Source organism: Labrus bergylta, chromosome 11 (genome assembly GCF_963930695.1).
Source record: "Labrus bergylta chromosome 11, fLabBer1.1, whole genome shotgun sequence".
Classification (NCBI taxonomy): Eukaryota; Metazoa; Chordata; class Actinopteri; order Labriformes; family Labridae; genus Labrus; species Labrus bergylta.
The window spans coordinates 29,223,851-29,240,749 of record NC_089205.1 but is presented as its reverse complement, the minus strand read 5'-3'; the positions used below and the strand labels follow the sequence as shown (position 1 = coordinate 29,240,749).

The window sequence follows — 16,899 nt, the reverse complement described above, 5'->3', positions numbered from 1 at the left end:
CTCCTCCACTCTGACGATGAGGCCCGTGTCTCCCTCGTAGCGCCCGGCGATCACCTTCACGTGGTCGCCCATGCGGAAGTATTTTCTCAACTCGTGAGCCGGGAACTCCAGAGGGTCCTGAGAGAACACACACACAAAACACACGATCTTAAGACGGTCTGAGGAGTTTGTTGATGCACGGGGAAGTCTCAGCTCGTTAATAGAGGCTTTGTTTCTGCTCTTTTTGGTGTATTGCTATGCTTGTGAGGACCAGTTTAGGTGTACTTATGTAGAGACAAGCTGTGTGTGTGTGAACGTGTGCGTGTGTGAACGTGTGCGTCCTTCACCTTCAGGTCTTCGTGTTTGGGCATGATGGTGATCTTGTTTCCGTCCACACTGAGGATTTTTCCCTGCAGGTTGATCAACTCTCCCTCACACACCTCCACGTTGTCTCCGGCCTGCAGGTTGTGTTCACGCTCCTTACCTGCGCAAACACACACACACACACACAAAAACATTTTGTATTAGCAGGAGGAACTTCACAGGCGATGGGATGGGATATTCCAGTCCCCCTGACGTGCTCGTCTTCAGTCTGAAAATAACCTTTTTCTAACCCGAAAGACGATTACAGGGTCATCGTACCTGACTCAGTGACCACCTCCAGGTCGATTCCTTCAGGCTGGTCTTCAAACTTCTCCAGCTCGGACAGAGTGGGCTTCACTCCGTCTGTGATCTGACACACAGAACACAGAAAATAAAATGTGAATCAGCGATAAGAAGGCTTTGTAAAGTAAAAAAAAAAAAAAACCTTAATGAAACAAGGGTGTTCCTCAGGGCTTTGTACGAGGCCCCTTTTGTTTTTTCTGAGTAACAATACCGAGGCTTAAAAAACTAGACTCACCACAGCCGACATGGCAAAGCTCTTGAACAGGAATCCCTTGCGGCTGTAACGGTTCCCCTCAAAGATCATGAAGTCTCCGTCGTGGCTGACCTCCCCACCGAGGGACCTGTCAATCATAATCATCAGCTGTCAGTCATAGATACGCTAAGCTCAAGACTCAAACTATTTGCAGCGCAGTTTTTTCCAGAAATAAAAGCAGAAATCAAATGAGTTCAGATCTTTTCAAAGGATTGATTGAAGAATATTCATACACATGAACTTAGTTTGAAGAGTGGGCCGTAGTGGTTCTAATTGTACACGGAGCTGCCACCACGACTTCCTGCCTCTCCAAAAGAAAGGCTCAAACTACTTTATTTAAGGAACAGAAGTAACTCATGTGCACTCAAGTATGATTGTCTTTTATGAATTTGTCTGTCCTGTTATGCCAATAGAGAAATACATTTGAAGAGCGGCGGTACGATTTCACACTTGTCATTGAGTTGGGAGCCAACATCCGCCCCAAGTTCATTATATTAGTCTATATTATATCACATTTCATTATATTACACTATATTATATTATATTATGTTATACTACATTATATTATATAACTGCACTCTGCATCACTGTGGTACAACACTGCCTCTCTTCTCTGCTGTTTACATTACTTGCTGCTATTGATGTTACCAAATCACTTTAATCATCACTTGTCACTTTATCTTGTCATTCTCTACAAATACTGTCTCAGCTCCATGCATAGTTAACTTCATCATTCATTCATTTTGTACTTGTATATACCCCGTTTTATTTTTATTTATCTTATCTATTCTGTTTAATGTGTATTTTGAGCTTACTTGTCTGTCCTGTTGCTATGCCCGAATTTGGTGTGTGCGTGTGTGTGTGTGTGTGTACCTGATCTTTTCAGCATCAAACAGCCTCTGAGAGGGTCTCTTAAACTTCTTCCTCTTAGCGAACCAGTCTTTCTACAGGATGGAAAACAGACACAAATGTAAACAAACGGTTCTGAGCAGTGGATCGAGTGGAGAGCTACAGGGTGTGTGTTTGTCATACCAGGCTCATCTTGGCCTTGATGCGGTCCAGGTCTATGCGAGGGATCATCTTCAGGGAGATGGTGTTCTGACTCGGCTCCACGTAGTCCACCTGGAGAATAAAACACAGCTCATTAATGTCTGCATTACTTACATTAAAGGACTTGAATTATCTCATTTTAAGTTCATCTTTAAGTGTCTTCAAGACTCGTCATCTCTCGCAAAGAGTTCGTCTTTCAATGAGTCCCTTAAGGCCCTGGCACACCAAGGAGATCGTCGGTGAGCGGTCGCCGCCCTAGTTTGTCTGGCTCCGTCGGACAAACATGTTGAATTGCGTCAGCGGTCGGTGAGACGGATCTCTCTGATTGGCTGTTCTGTTGTTTCATTTCTCTCCAGCTCTCCTCTCAGGTTCAGTAAAGCCCCTTGAGCATGCTTTCACCCATTAGTGTGGTTTCTCCTTATTTGTCTCCTCCTCCTCTTCTTTTCTTTTTCCACTAAAAGACCAAGAGCTGACAACGCCAGCGCCATTTTCACCTTTTTATCAGACATTATTCTCCATTAGTAGACGACCTATAATACGAGTGGTGAGCGACAGCGGGGTGAAAATGGTCTTCTTGTATAACTACGTAACTACGGACTACCGCCCCCTGCTGGCATGGAGAGTTATTTCATCTCACACATGAGCAGAACGTACGTGGTGGTTGGCCGTCGGCTGTAGTCTTTGCGGTGTGTTCAAGTGCAACTTTTTGGCCAAGACCACTAGTTCTTTGCCGTCTGCTTGGTGTGTCTGTGTCTAGCCAACGCCCCAAAGCTCATTATGATAGCAAATACAGAAATCACTTCTTCTTACCTGAGCGATGTCGTCTTTGTACAAGCCTCTCTTCAGTCGGACCCAGGACTTGGGCTTCAGGTTGGTGACCTCTTTGACGACCTTGAGGACGTCCGTCATCTCTTTGATTGGGACCATCTGCTGGTTCCACAGACCCATCCTCAGGTTCCCGATGCCTTCGATGGCCGACTTGACGTGCGTCTGTTTGTACGACTCCACGTAGATGTAACCTTTGACGTGATCCGGGGCAACCACGGACTTGATCTGCAGAGGCTGTGAGGAGACGGTCGAGTTAAGAGAAGCGTGAGCGGCAGAGGTCAAACATCCTGAAGTAGTTATGACAGAGTGCAGCGTCTTACCGTGTCTGTGAACTGGTAGGCGATGAATTTCCTCATCAATGCGATGGCCGTCGCCCTCTCCTCTCCGATCTAAAAACAGGATGAATTATTTAACAAACAGATGCAGCATGTAAAGGAACAGTCAATCCCTCTATGTGTGATTTGAATTTGTGTTTTTATCACACACACACCTTACACTTGACCGTCCACAGATTGGGATCCCTGACGAGGAAAAAAAAAATTGTTGTTAAAACAGCTCAAAGATTCAGAGTGTGTCTGCAGGTGTCCTCAAAGCTGATTGGTGCATGAAGAGTTCACGTACTTGACTCCAGGAAGTAGCTGCTGCTGAGTGATGTCATCAGAGAGCTCCTCGGACCCTCCAGAGAAACTGCACACCACCGAAGAAGAAAACAAGAATAGTGTGTAAAAAAACAGAAAAGTTCAGAATCATGTTCTTGTGATTACTCTTTAGTCAAATTGTTGGATTAAAAACTACAATAAAACAATCGTCTAGGTGTGCTGTGCTGCAAAGTGTGAGCTGACAGAGTCTTTATAAAAAGAGTGCACAGCTCAGACTTCATCTTTTCACTTAGAACAAAGTTACTTACTGCTCCCCTCCAGATGACTTGGCATACTTCCTCATGTAGTATTCACCCAGAGCTTCCTCTCTGGAGTCTCTGTAACACAAATACACAAGTTTAGTCATGACACACACACAGATAGTTTTGCAGCATCGTAGAATTCCTCAATAAAGTTTGGTTATTGCTTTAGATATGGGGAAACAGTGTCATGAGTTTGACCTCCTGGGACTGTTTCTCTGGGAGGTTATTTAAGTGACTTGTAAAGTAAACAAGGTCTTTTACCTCCAGAGGTTCTGCAGCCTCCTGGATCCAGAGTGATCTTCATCAAGAACCACATGGTCGATGTTCGACACTGAGGAGGAGAGGGGGGAGGGGAGGGGTCACATTCATGGTTAATCACAAATAGATTTATTAAATAAAGAACCATTAGGATTGTTTGAGGGAAAACAAAAACAGACTTACCCTCAGCCTCCTCTGCTCACCACCGACCAAAAAAGAGAGAGAGAGAGAGAGAGAGAGAGAGAGAAGGGGAGGGAGAAAAAGCAAAGTTGGAGAAGAGCAGAGAGGAGTCGAAGAAAGAGGAGGAAGAGCAATCGTGCAAGAAAACAAAAGAGAATAAAAGGGATGAGGAGAGCAAAGAGCATGGTGAGGAAAGGAGGAAGGAAAGGAGTAAAGAATGATACAAAGAGAGAGAGAGAGAGAGTTCAGGACAGAGGAAGTGAAGAGAAAGATGAAGAGAAGAGGAAAACATACACAGCAGCCGGGAGGAGGAGGATGAAGAGGAGGAGGAGGAAGATGGAAGAGGAGGAAGATGGAGGATGAAGAGGAAGAGGAGGAGGAGTATGGAAGAGGAGAAGGAGGTGGATGAAGGAGGAGGAAGGGGAAGAGGACGAGGAAGAAGGAGGAGGAGAATGGAGGTGAAGGCAGAAGCCAAAAGACATTAAGTGTCGTCAGGGCAGAGCACACAGGAGCAGAGTCAGGCAGCAGCAACACAAAGCATGATGGGAGAAAAAAACAATAACAACAGAAAAACAAAAACAGATTAATGATGACGGTTCAGCACACAGAAGCATGAAGCCGTGACGGTTCAGTGTGGTTTAAAGCAACAGTACAGCAGAAACTGAACCGGACTTAAAGACTACATCGTGCACTCATTCAGCACGATAAAAAACATGTCGGACACTCATCGGCCGCTGACAGTGATGTCATTATCGTTGCACAACTAAAACGTGCAGCTTAAAGCGCCGTGTCCACCTGGCGTTTTTTTTTTCTTTTTGAGCGCCAGCGTCAATATTTTAAATGAGGAGAGAGCGTCTGCAGGAGAGAGCGTCTGCAGGAGCAGGCGGCCCTCGGGTGAAAATACGCAGCACCCAGCATTATTTTTTAGAGCTCTCCACCTTTCTGTGCGGCGGCTCCGAACGCTCAGGTTGAAAATATTTCAACTTTTCAGAAAGGCGCTGTTGACCTCACCGGCGCCCTTTTCCAAATGTAAAGTTTTACCCCCTACTCCTCTCTTCGTTTGGGGTTCTTATGAGTATAAAACAAAAAGGCAGCAGGATGGCGACCCTTTAACCTTTCACACAGTTTGATTTAGTTTCTGCCGTACTCGTGCCTTCAGTGATCGTATGCATTACCACGTGCCACATAAAAAGCTTCAACCACCACATCCATTAGTCCAGACATTTTAAAGGGGAACGAGTGCAGTCGTCTACGGGGGCAGCAGAGTCAGGCAAAGGATCACACTTTGGTCTCTGAACGATGGAAACCGCTGAATCTGCTAAATGTCAAACCTCGAGGTGTTAAATAATGACAAATATTTTGGTGTCAATTTGGATTTTATTACCTAAAAATGAAGTCTGTTTCTGATCTTGTGATGTGCCTGACACTTCGAGGAAGCTGGTTGGTTAAAAAAATATGTTTTAACCATGTGAGGGGTTTAAATCAGTACGACATCATACAGGAAGGGCTTCCGTCTAAAGACAGGTTAGCGACTACAGCATACAAACACTTGTTGTCAGTCTCTGTCGTATGTTGACTTTAGAAAGCTCACACATTTAGGCCACGCCCACACGAGAACAATACTCAGAAAACAAGCTGTTTTTTGGTTCTGCGTTCAGAAGACAACGTTTTGATAACAACGGGCGTGCACACGGATCCCCAAAAGACGACTTCAAGCGGCTGCAATATCCATAACAGACCAGTAGGTAGCGTTGTTACTCCAGGAGGAGGCCCTAAACTACAAATTTACTCCAAAGAGAGTCACCGTTGATAAAATGTTGACGGGGAGCGAGCAGCATAAATCAGAACTCGGGAGCCGCCTTTGTTGTTTTTGTTGTTGTAGTCCACATACTTGCTCATGGCTACTGACTGGAACCGTTACACACACGTGAATTCACCGTTTTCAGAGGAAAAGTGTATTTCCTGTTTACATGTCGATGGATTTCAAAAGTTCAAAGGCTTTCTGGTTTCACTCCATTTGTGTAATGATAAAACCCAAAACGCAATCGTTGTCGTGTAAACGTGGCCTCAGAATCAACACCTAAAGAGAAAGTGTAGTGATTGTTTTTTTTCTGTGTGGACTTTGTAAATAGAGCTGTTGCTGTTCAAGGAGCCAATAATGGATTTGCCCTCTGTGCTCTCCCGCACACGAAGCTACACAATCACAAAAACAGCTGTGCTGAGATGAAGTGGGGTTAATCATTACATTCTGGGACATGGAGGTTTACTGAATGGATGAATCTGAATGCTCCACTTGCTTCAGATAAACACCATGGAGAATAACAACAACACTAACAATGGAAACAAATCGGAGCAGGAGTGTATCTGAAGTAGATTTACCGTTAACTGAAGAGGACATGCATGAGAGAACACCGATGAGACAGAGAGAGTTCAGTCAGAGGACATACATGTTTTAGAAAACAGCTCCAACTGAGGCGTCACACTCTCTGCATCACATCAGGAACCTTTTCACAGAGCTCTCAGAACGCTCACAACCTGACCTTTGAGACCCGTCTGTACGTTGGTGCCATTTTAAAAAGCATTAAAGGAGATCTATTATGCTCACTTTCATCTTATATCAGTCTGGGACACCTAATGATTAGTGAGATGTGTAGCTCAAAAACCTCCTCATGTATCTGATACTGACGTCAGTAAAATCCCTCATTTCAGCTTCTGCCTGAAACACTTCATTTCAGCCTCTGTCTCTTTAAGACTCCCCCGTCAGGTTCTGTCCAAGCTTCATTCAGAGCAGCAGGAAACCACGCCCGAGGATTACATCAACAACTGTTTTATCTTGTGTTTTTAAAAAAAGTTGCTGAGGTTTAGAGTGGACGTTCAACATCGTAACATTATATATGTGTGTGTATTTAAATCTGGATCAGCAGAATAGATCTCCTTTAAGAGGGTCAGAACCACACAGGGAAGATTTCCTTTAGTCTGACCTCCAGATAATGTTCACAATATGTTCAAAGTGAATCACTTTAATAAGTGTTTCTATTCAGAGCTCGTCCTGACAAACCATATCTTTGTGTTCTGATTGTTCTTTTTTTTTTAGTTTTCATTGAAATCAGAGGTTGGTTAGTGATAATCTGTCACTAAAGCATCGTTCAAACACAAACATTTCTGAGCTGGATCACTGAAATACGTCTAAAATGTGCAGAGAGTTTCAAACAATCATCATGAGGAAGGACAAATACAATTAACTGAAGGTTAGAAATTAGGATTCTTTTAAAGACATTTCTGAGTATGAAAAGTAAAAAAAGACACGCTCATCCCTTGCGGGTGCCGGATTCACAAACGGACATTTCCTCAGACATGCTCAAGTCAGAGGAAGAGCGTGTTGGCTCCAAAGGTCACAAATCAATAAATCCTTCAATCGGGAGCTTCTTGATGAGCGGGTCTTATAATATAAAAATATCTTAAAATATCTAGTTGGGTTGTGTGGATACCACATTTTTAAACTTTTTTTTTTTAAACAAAAGGTTTCATCACAGCAAATCAAACTTCTTACCTTTCTCCAGAATATCTTCAGCTCCCTCCTCCCACTGATCCTCCTCGTCCTCATACTCATCATCCACATCTAGGCAGAGAGGTGGGAAAAATAAGTTTTAGTAGTAGTACTTCAAGTTGAGCACTTCGTTAACCGCTGTAGCGTGAGAAGCAGAGTCTCACCGGCTTCATCCAGGATAAAGCCCCCGTGTCTTGGCTTCTTTCTGGGACGTTCATCATCATCCTCTTCCTCCTCTTCATCATACTCCTCCTCATCCTCCAGGTCCTCTCCCTCCTCCTCTGCTACCTTGTCGCTGCCTACGGGGCTGGCTGCCTCCTCCTAAACACAAGTGTTAATGGGGAGATGTCAGAGTGGGGGGGGGGGGGGGCACATCAGAGCTGTTGGGGGTTCTGTGCCTCGCTCGAGGGCGACTTGTTAGAACTCTGGAAGTGACCTGTCACCTCTCCAGCAGCCACAACAATTCCCATACTTTCCCCCTACAGTCTGAGCTACTTCTTCCTCTGCTCCATATTCAGCTACTAGTGATTCAAATGGACAAATAAAACATAGAAAGTAAAAGATTATCTTGAATCCCTATAATGTATGAAATAAACGGTATATTATTATACAATATATAAAGTCTAATATATACAGTATATAATGTTTAATATATAAAGTAAATAATGTATAATATATAATATATAATGTTTAATATATAAAGTAAATAATGTATAATGTTTAATATATAATGTTTAATATATAAAGTATAATATATAATGTTTAATATATAATGTTTAATATATAAAGTATAATATATAATGTTTAATATATAATGTTTAATATATAATGTTTAATATATAAAGTAAATAATGTATAATATATAATGTTTAATATATAAAGTATAATATTTAATATATAAAGTATAATATATAATGTTTAATATATAAAGTAAATAATGTATAATATATAATATATAATGTTTAATATATAAAGTATAATATATAATATATAATATATAAAGTAAATAATGTATAATATATAATATATAATGTTTAATATATAATGTTTAATATATAAAGTAAATAATGTATAATATATAATATATAATGTTTAATATATAATATTTAATATATAAAGTAAATAATGTATAATATATAATATATAATGTATAATATATAAAGTATATAAAGTATATAAAGTATAATATATAATATATAATATATATTTAATATATAATATATAATGTTTAATATATAATATATAAAGTATATAAAGTATAATATATAATTTTTAATATATAAAGTATATAAAGTATAATATATAATATATAATGTTTAATATATAAAGTATATAAAGTATATAAAGTATAATATTTAATGTTTAATGTTTAATATATTCTCAAACTTCAATGTTTACTTTTTATCTGTTAGTTAGCATCACAAGCTAGCACAGTTAGCATACCTCATTCTCCACCTCCTCGGCCTCTCCGTCGCTGCTGCGCTCACTCTGGTTGTCGGAGAAGTCGCTGTCATCGCTATCAGACATCGTGTAACCTTTGTGTCGACAGCAGGAGCGAAATGATTACAGAGCCACGCGTGTAAAGTTTGATTAAAACGCAGGCAGAGCAGCTAACGCTAAGCTAGCAGCCCATAACAATCATGATGGCCTAGCTTAGCATGCTAACGTACGAGTGAAGAGATGCTACGTTCAGGATATCTCCAAAACAGCTTTAATCAAATTATGTCCGATGAGCAGCGCGGGTGTAACTTACCTCTTTGTACTCCGGTCTGGCTCTTTCTGGCTTATTAATCGATTAATAAATGTATTTATCAGCTTAGTTCGATCACTCTGATGCCTCTCACGTCTCGGAGAATCGCGAGATCTCGGAGAGACTTCAAAAAACAATCTCGCGGGTTTTGGACGGCGGCTGGGCAAACAAAGTAAGAGGTCTCACTCCGGTGCTCTTTTCAGAAGGTATTAACCACTCGAGAGCTCAAGAAAACGGCTGAAATTAAGTCGAAATCAGAGGTAAACCATCGTTATTATGTTGAGATAACGAGATATACAAATTGAGATCAGGAGAATAAAACGGCATATAAAACTTAGAAACTTAAACAAATAAATAGAAATTCAAACTAATGTAAAATTCGAAACTATAATAAACGTGGCACTGATGCATGTCTGCACAAGCTTCTGTACAATTCGGAGGCGGTAAAAAAATGATAAATATGCAATAATATTAATTTCAATCGTACGAACTTTATTTCGTCATACTTAAGTGCGTGCGATTTTACACAAGAGTGATCGCTCCTCTCAAATACACCATCCCTGATGCGACGTGACGCTACAACGTTCGACGGCTGTCAAACCAACCAATCACAACACGCTGTTCAAGGAGAGTCACGCAGTGCGCATGTTGACACAGCTCCTGCTTTTGAAAACAGGTGAAGAAATCTTCAGTATCTCGACTTTTTTCCGCCGGTTCTGAGTTCTGCTGGTGAAAATGAACAGCGTCGGGGAGGCCTGCACCGACCTGAAGCGGGAGTACGACCAGTGCTTCAACCGCTGGTTCGCGGAGAAGTTCCTGAAGGGGGACCGGAGCGGAGACCCGTGCACCGAGACCTTCCGGAAGTACCAGCGGTGCGTGCAGAAGGCCATCAAGGAGAAAGACATCCCCATCGACGGAGTGGAGTTCATGGGCCCCAACAAGGACAAGCCCGAGAGCTGATGGAGAGTTAAAGAAAAAAAGACTGATTACCAATGATGACCCATGCTGTGTGTCCACGAGGCCCACTGAGCATGCGCAGAGGCAGAGAAGGTGCCAGAGAACACTGTCAGCAGGATGAGGAGACTGAAACTGATCACATGTGTGTGTTTCTGAGTTTAAAACACACAGAGCTCAGATCAGTAGCATTAGGAGTTTATTTAATATAAGGACTGTGGGCTGTGTGAGAGTTATAATAATGGATTCATTGTTTAGTGTTGATGTAACAACAGATTGTGAGCTGGATGCAGCTTCTCTATTGTGAAGAATTGCTGCTCTTCTCTGTTTTGTATCACTGCTATCTGGATCTTTTCGGGTTTGGTCGTTTGTTTGTTTTTTTAAATATGAAACTGGAAAACAAATTGACCATTAAATAACAGAAATAACTACAATCGTGAAATGTATTATTGAAAGTTTTCATTTCTCATTATCTAAAAAATCCTTACATTTTCTCTTTCCTGTGTTTAATTGTGGTTAGCGCTGTTGCCTCACAGCGAAATGGTTCAGTGGTTCGCTTCCCCGTCTTGACAGGAACCTCTCTGTGTGCCGTTCTCCCCGAGCAGCACCTGAATGCAGCACAAGCTCTGCTGTTATGCTGCATTCACGTGCTGCTCGGCTGGTCCAAGTTCATGTGCTGCTCGGCTGGTCCAAGTTCACGCGCTGCTCGGCTGGTCCAAGTTCACGTGCTGCTCGGCTGGTCCAAGTTCACGTGCTGCTCGGCTGGTCCAAGTTCACGTGCTGCTCGGCTGGTCCAAGTTCATGTGCTGCTCGGCTGGTCCAAGTTCACGTGCTGCTCGGCTGGTCCAAGTTCACGTGCTGCTCGGCTGGTCCAAGTTTCCGAGTTTGGAAGTCGTTTTTCCGAAGTGATTTCAGTTCGGAAAGTCAGAATGTTGTAACAACAGCACAAAAACAGCGTTGACGCTCCGAAGAAGAACAGTGAAATATCTCTGTTAAAAGTTATATTGGAGCAAAAAGTTGATGCACAATACCTGAATTAATGTTAACATTAACAATGTTGATGACGATTCTGACGTCAAGTCAGGAAGTCGGGCATCTCATTCTTTTCCGAGTTGTTCTGACTTGAGCACGTGTTCATGCGCATTTTGCAACTCGGAATCTAATTTTTCCGATGTGTCCGACACCACATGAATGCAGCATTATTACGCCTTTGTACCTACTAGAGCCTCGACCGATTAGTCATCCAGCCGATAACGTCAGCCGATATTAGTATTTCGAGTGAGTATCAGTATCGGCTAAATTTATCGGAGATATGCGCTGTTATTACTCGATTTATCAACCAGTCAAAAAGCATCTCATTTGAGTTTCATTGTTGTACCCGTGCAGTTCTCTGTCACCAGCAGAGGGTGCTATATGAATTACAAAATGCATCATCACCTTAGAGTGTTTTTTTAACCCTTCTTTTGAGGCACGGCACACTTTTAGATGAAGAAAAGTTCCAGATATACAAAAGTACAAAGATAATGTGCAAAATATGTTCATTTAAAAAAAAACATCAACAACAAATGTGCTTGGTTTAAAATTGAAATATAAATAAATATAAGGCACTAACTTAGTGAAAAGTAAAGGACAGAGAGAGGACTGCTCCAAGATGGGTGGTGAGGTTCAACATCCAGAGCTGAGGGGAGCGGGGGGGAGGGGCAGAGGGGAGAGAGTTCAGCTTCCTGACAGCTGGGTGGATGAAACTGATCATCAGTCTGGAAGAGCTGGCTCAGAGGCTGAAGAGTCTCAGTGATGGGGGGGCCGGATGCTTTGCCGGGTGAGGCGGGTGTTACAATATTTAACATTGTTATCATCACACTATCCAAAATATTTATACTCAGAACATACCGCGCAGAGAAACCACACAGGGAGAGAGAAAGGCCGTGTGAAACACCTCCTGAAACACACACACACAGTACAAGCAGCCAGCATCTGTTCTGCATCAACTGTAACTGTGATCATTATGGAATGTCTCTGGTAGCTGGTCTCACCCACATCTCTGTTATTCATGTCAGAGTGTAGGGGCTCTGCAGGGTTTCATCACTTTGTGTTTCAGCTTGTCCTGCTGTGGGAAAAACATCCTGCAACCAGAGAGATCAGAGGACGCTGATTCTGATGTTTTACAGCTTCTTGGTGTTAGTTTACATGGGGTATGACCATGCAAAGCTGTGATTGTATTCAGTAAAAAAAGATAGAATACAGTTCATGTGCACAATAAAAAGGACTGATGCCTGTTATAAAGAAAGCTCTTTCCTCCAGACTGAAGTTTCCCCGAGAGCTTGTTCACATTCTGCAGTAAGTAAAACATCCCCCAGACTTTAGATTAATTAGTGGTGATAAAAAAGCAATCAGACTTGAGCTTGTTTAGTTCTTTTCTAATCGTCTGACTAAGCTCTTTAAAGCCCTGACACACCAAGCAGACGGCAAAGAACTAGTGTCTTTGTCTTGACCGAAAAGTTGCACTTGAACACACCACAGAGACTACAGCCGACGGCCAATCACCACGTACATTCTGCTCATTAGAGGAAATAACTCTCCATGCCAGCAGGAGGCGGTAGTCTGTTGTTATGATATGAGAAGACCATTTTCACCCCGCTGTCGCTCACCACTCGTATTATAGGTCGTCTACTAATGGAGAATAATGTCTGATAAGAAGGTGAAAATGGCGCTGGCGTTGTCAGCTCTTGGTCTTTTAGAGGAAAAAAGAAAAGAAGAGGAGGAGGAGACAAATAAGGAGAAACCACACTAATGGGTGAAAGCATGGATACTACAGAGACATGCTCAAGAGGCTTTACTGAACCTGAGAGGAGAGCTGGACAGAAATGAAACCTCTGAACAGCCAATCAGAGAGATTCCTCTCACCAACCGCCGACGCTGATTCAACATGTCGAATCGGCCAAAAGAAACTACCGCAAAAACTATGGCGACGATCTCCTTGGTGTGTCAGAAAACTTTCAAAGCTGTTGTTTTTTATTTCTTTGTGAAAGAGTATCTCTGATCTTTTCTGTTAACGTCAGATGCTCAAAGAATAACAAATAGAAACAAGAAGCCCCGAGGACCGAGGATGCCCGCCCACAGTGATCAGGATGACTCACTGGTTTTGTCAGTGTTTTGTCAAAACATCAGGCATCAGGCTGGATTCCAAACAGGATGTTAATCTAATGACTCGTCCTTATTTTCTTTTATGATTTTTGTATTTCTTTCTGAGATCAATGCCAGGTGCATGCACAGGTCAGCGACGGAGAAAAGGGACAAAACACAGTGTATGTTATACTAAAATGTTTTAATTATTCCTGTTAGGAGTCTTTGCGAGATGAAAATAATCCTTGTGTATTCCTTTTTTTTTTTTTTTCTTAAATGATGGTTTTATGGATGATTTTTTTATATTCTCAGTTTCCTGTTGCCACATAATGAACTCTAATATTTAAGTTTTAAATGTTTATTATGTAGTTTCTAATCTCTGAGTCTATGGGCCTGGGGTTTTCTTTTTTTTCTTTTTGTTTTCGCATGACTGCAAAATACATTTCCCCTGTTAGACATTAAAGTTGAACATTTTTTGGTCGCCTGCTCTTTACTTTGTAGCGTGTGACCTTTGGCCAGCCAGGGGGCGCTCTCCACTGTGTGCGACCCAGCAGCCTATACCTGCCTACCAAGGACTCGATAGGCTGTGAAACCAAATTGCCTCTCTGGGATTAGAGAAGTCGTTTGAATCTGAATGCTGTGCAACCAAAACCAACACAAAACCGACACAGCCAAGTTCCTACAACACCTGACTCCTCAGCCGTCACAGCCCTGGCACACAGTGTGAGTTTATGGAGTCTGTTATCCTGCGAGGCACGAGTACATCTTCAGAAATGTTACAGCTTGTTTGGTCCTGTTTGGTCAGCTACAGAGAAAACAAGAACAAGTGGACAACAGGAGCTGTGGTTTGTCACAGCGTGGGCTGCTTTGTGTATCCTGAGATCTCTAGAGTTTGTTTCAGGTTACGAGTAATCGGAATCCGTCTTGGTCTTAAGACCGGTCTCGAGACCACTTTTTGAAGGTCTCGGCTCGTCTTGGAATCGAAAGCATTTTAACTCGGTCTTGTCCCGGTCTCAGAATTTTAAATGATGACCGGTCAAGACCACCACTGATCGGCTATTTTTCCACATCATTACTGTGATTAGAAGGAAAACTCCTCTTTTTAAAAGAACAAATAACTTTAATTAATCTGTAGTTTGATTTTAATCCCCCAGGTTACGTCCCGACCTTCCCGGTGTTACGGTCTGAGTGAGGGACACGCCTCAGATATGTATGGTCCTGGTCTTGACTCGGTCTTGATCCCTAAATGTCTTGGTCTCGTCTCGGTCTGGATCCCTAAATGTCTTTGTAACACTGCTGAAATTGGACAACAGCAACTGTCATTCAAATCCCCTGAGCCAATTGGATGCAGCCTGCAGCCAACAGGCATCTACCCCCTTTTCCCCAGGTGCACTAATCACCTGATTGAAACCAATCAAGGAGTCAGAAAGAAGGCAGCAGGACACAGTCATTCCTGAAACAGGAGAACTTCTGAATGAAAAACACTGTGCTTTTCAACCCTGGACACAAAGCTGGACTTAACTGAACTGAGACTTCAAGCCCTTGAGGAGCTGTGCTGCTGCTGCTGTTGTGCTGCTGCTGCTGTGCTGCTGCTGAGGAGGAATGTTTCAGGACTGAACACTGGTGAGACATCCACAATAGAACATTTGATTAAATTGCTGCTCCCAAATTGAGCAGACGTGTGATGTTGTTACCTGTTTGCCTAAACAGGTCAGGCCATATTGCTGGAGCAAAGAAGATGGCGAGCTAAAGGAGCAACTTCAGAAGACTCAAAATTCCCTCAAAAGGCAGGCCTCAAGCCTGGCTGTCTGGTTAAAGGGTGTGGTAGGATTTCCCCTGCCTAAATAAATATTTGAATTTGTTGGACATCTGCACACGCATAACAAATAACTGCAGTACGTGTGATGTGTTTTGGTGCATTGGTTTATACGAATAGTATACGAATATTTAGCATATGTTGTATGGAGGGTAAAAGGTGCCCTTAAGAATCTGTTAATTGAAGGCCTATTTTCTTTTATTTAATTGTGGTATTTTCCTTGATTAAGTTGAAGTGTTTTTAGTTATTTGTTAAAAATTGAACTTTGAAATACAAAACCAGTTATCAACATTCTGTGTTGTGTGTTTAATTAATTCTCCACCAGCTCCAAGAGTCTAACCTACATTAGCCCGGTACACCTTAATTTGTTACATCTTGTTTTTTTGATAATTTATTATTCATAAATACATATTTTAGTTAAAGTAAATTTTGTATCCTAAGTGTTACATCTTGGTCTTGAGTTGGTCTCAGGGAATGTGTTGGTCTTGGTTAGTTTGGTCTTGACAACAACATTAGGTCACTGACCCACATGAGTGAAACAAAGATGATCACTCAGGGCTATTCTTTCTGATTAATGTTTCTGGACTGACCAAAAGCACATATTCAAATTTGTGCTGAACCTATCGAGTGAAAAACTGAACTTTTGAGGAAAAATGTGACCTGCACCTAAAGTTCCTGCTCTTTTCAGAATATCATGTCGGCACATCATGGCTTCATGACGTTTTTAGCTAAAATTTGGTAATGCAGTTGATTTTCAGAAAAACTACTTGCATAAAAAAATGACATATTTCACACATCTAGTGTAACACCTGATGCATTGTCTTTAATCCTCCCATAATCTCTAACTTCAACAATCTTAATTCACAGTCACGCATGGCCTCCCCCTCCCCCATGTAAGGAGCTCATATACATCCAAGCAAGTGGCCCGTTTTCAAATCCAACCTGCGGCTCTTTTTCTGCATGCCATTCGCCACTCTCCTCTGATTTCTTACTCTATCCACTGTCCTATTTGACTGAAGGTATAAGAAGCAGTAAATGGTGGTGTGCTGGTAGCAGTCAGGCACACCCTGACTTCCCAAATTTCACAGGAGGCTGGTGGAAAAAAAAACTCTGGATAAAGTAGGGGTGAAAAGTTCAGCTGTACTTTGTAAAACACATGGCAAACTGATGGCTGTATCTTTGGAACTTGGGAAATTCTGGCACGTCTACACTTCTTGTTGGCACAAAATCCAAGGTTATTTAAAATGGTTTTGGAATTGCTTCAGTAGACTGACTGTATTGGAAAATGGTTGGAACATAATCCTTGAGGCTTAATGTGTCTGTTTAGAGTAGATCCACTTAAAATATAATAAAGAGGTTAAGAGTCACAAAGGAAGTCAGAATGTGAAACAAAGCCACGCACTGTTGTCTTGGACGCACAAATCTGTAAACGATTAAACAACTTGCCTTCCTTTCAGAAAACTTTCGACCATTGTAAAATCTATTTTGACGTGACGCTTTGCAGCTCTGTGGGAGATCGGATAACTCTGGTGGAGCCAGTGTGGTCCAGCACTAGTTTCCCATGCATGCATTGAAATGTTTTTCAGACAGTCGG

The 16,899-nt window shown here is 42.0% G+C and overlaps 2 protein-coding genes across 2 annotated transcripts in view; one reads left to right on the top strand and one right to left on the bottom strand.

Moving 5' to 3' along the window:
- The window catches only part of supt5h (SPT5 homolog, DSIF elongation factor subunit), a 20,394-nt gene extending 10,830 nt beyond the window's left edge, over window positions 1-9,564 (bottom strand). Inside the window, exons 1-17 of the mRNA XM_065960133.1 lie at window positions 9,416-9,564; window positions 9,106-9,197; window positions 7,827-7,983; window positions 7,666-7,734; window positions 4,119-4,130; window positions 3,939-4,008; window positions 3,684-3,752; window positions 3,398-3,463; window positions 3,267-3,297; window positions 3,097-3,165; window positions 2,759-3,010; window positions 1,931-2,020; window positions 1,772-1,842; window positions 881-986; window positions 622-712; window positions 327-463; window positions 1-117 (exon numbers count right to left, since the gene is read on the bottom strand). The exon at window positions 1-117 is cut by the window's left edge and continues 39 nt beyond it. Of these exons, the coding sequence (XP_065816205.1) occupies window positions 1-117; window positions 327-463; window positions 622-712; window positions 881-986; window positions 1,772-1,842; window positions 1,931-2,020; window positions 2,759-3,010; window positions 3,097-3,165; window positions 3,267-3,297; window positions 3,398-3,463; window positions 3,684-3,752; window positions 3,939-4,008; window positions 4,119-4,130; window positions 7,666-7,734; window positions 7,827-7,983; window positions 9,106-9,189 (1,491 nt within the window). The 5' untranslated portion in view covers window positions 9,190-9,197; window positions 9,416-9,564. The remainder of the gene's footprint in view (window positions 118-326; window positions 464-621; window positions 713-880; window positions 987-1,771; window positions 1,843-1,930; window positions 2,021-2,758; window positions 3,011-3,096; window positions 3,166-3,266; window positions 3,298-3,397; window positions 3,464-3,683; window positions 3,753-3,938; window positions 4,009-4,118; window positions 4,131-7,665; window positions 7,735-7,826; window positions 7,984-9,105; window positions 9,198-9,415) is intronic.
- Window positions 9,565-10,008: 444 nt separating this feature from the next.
- Window positions 10,009-10,800, top strand: triap1 (TP53 regulated inhibitor of apoptosis 1). Its single transcript, XM_020658347.3, has one exon. It carries the CDS (start codon window positions 10,148-10,150, stop codon window positions 10,370-10,372), a length of 225 nt encoding a protein of 74 aa, XP_020514003.1. The 5' UTR covers window positions 10,009-10,147; the 3' UTR covers window positions 10,373-10,800.
- The last annotated feature ends 6,099 nt before the right edge of the window (window positions 10,801-16,899 follow it).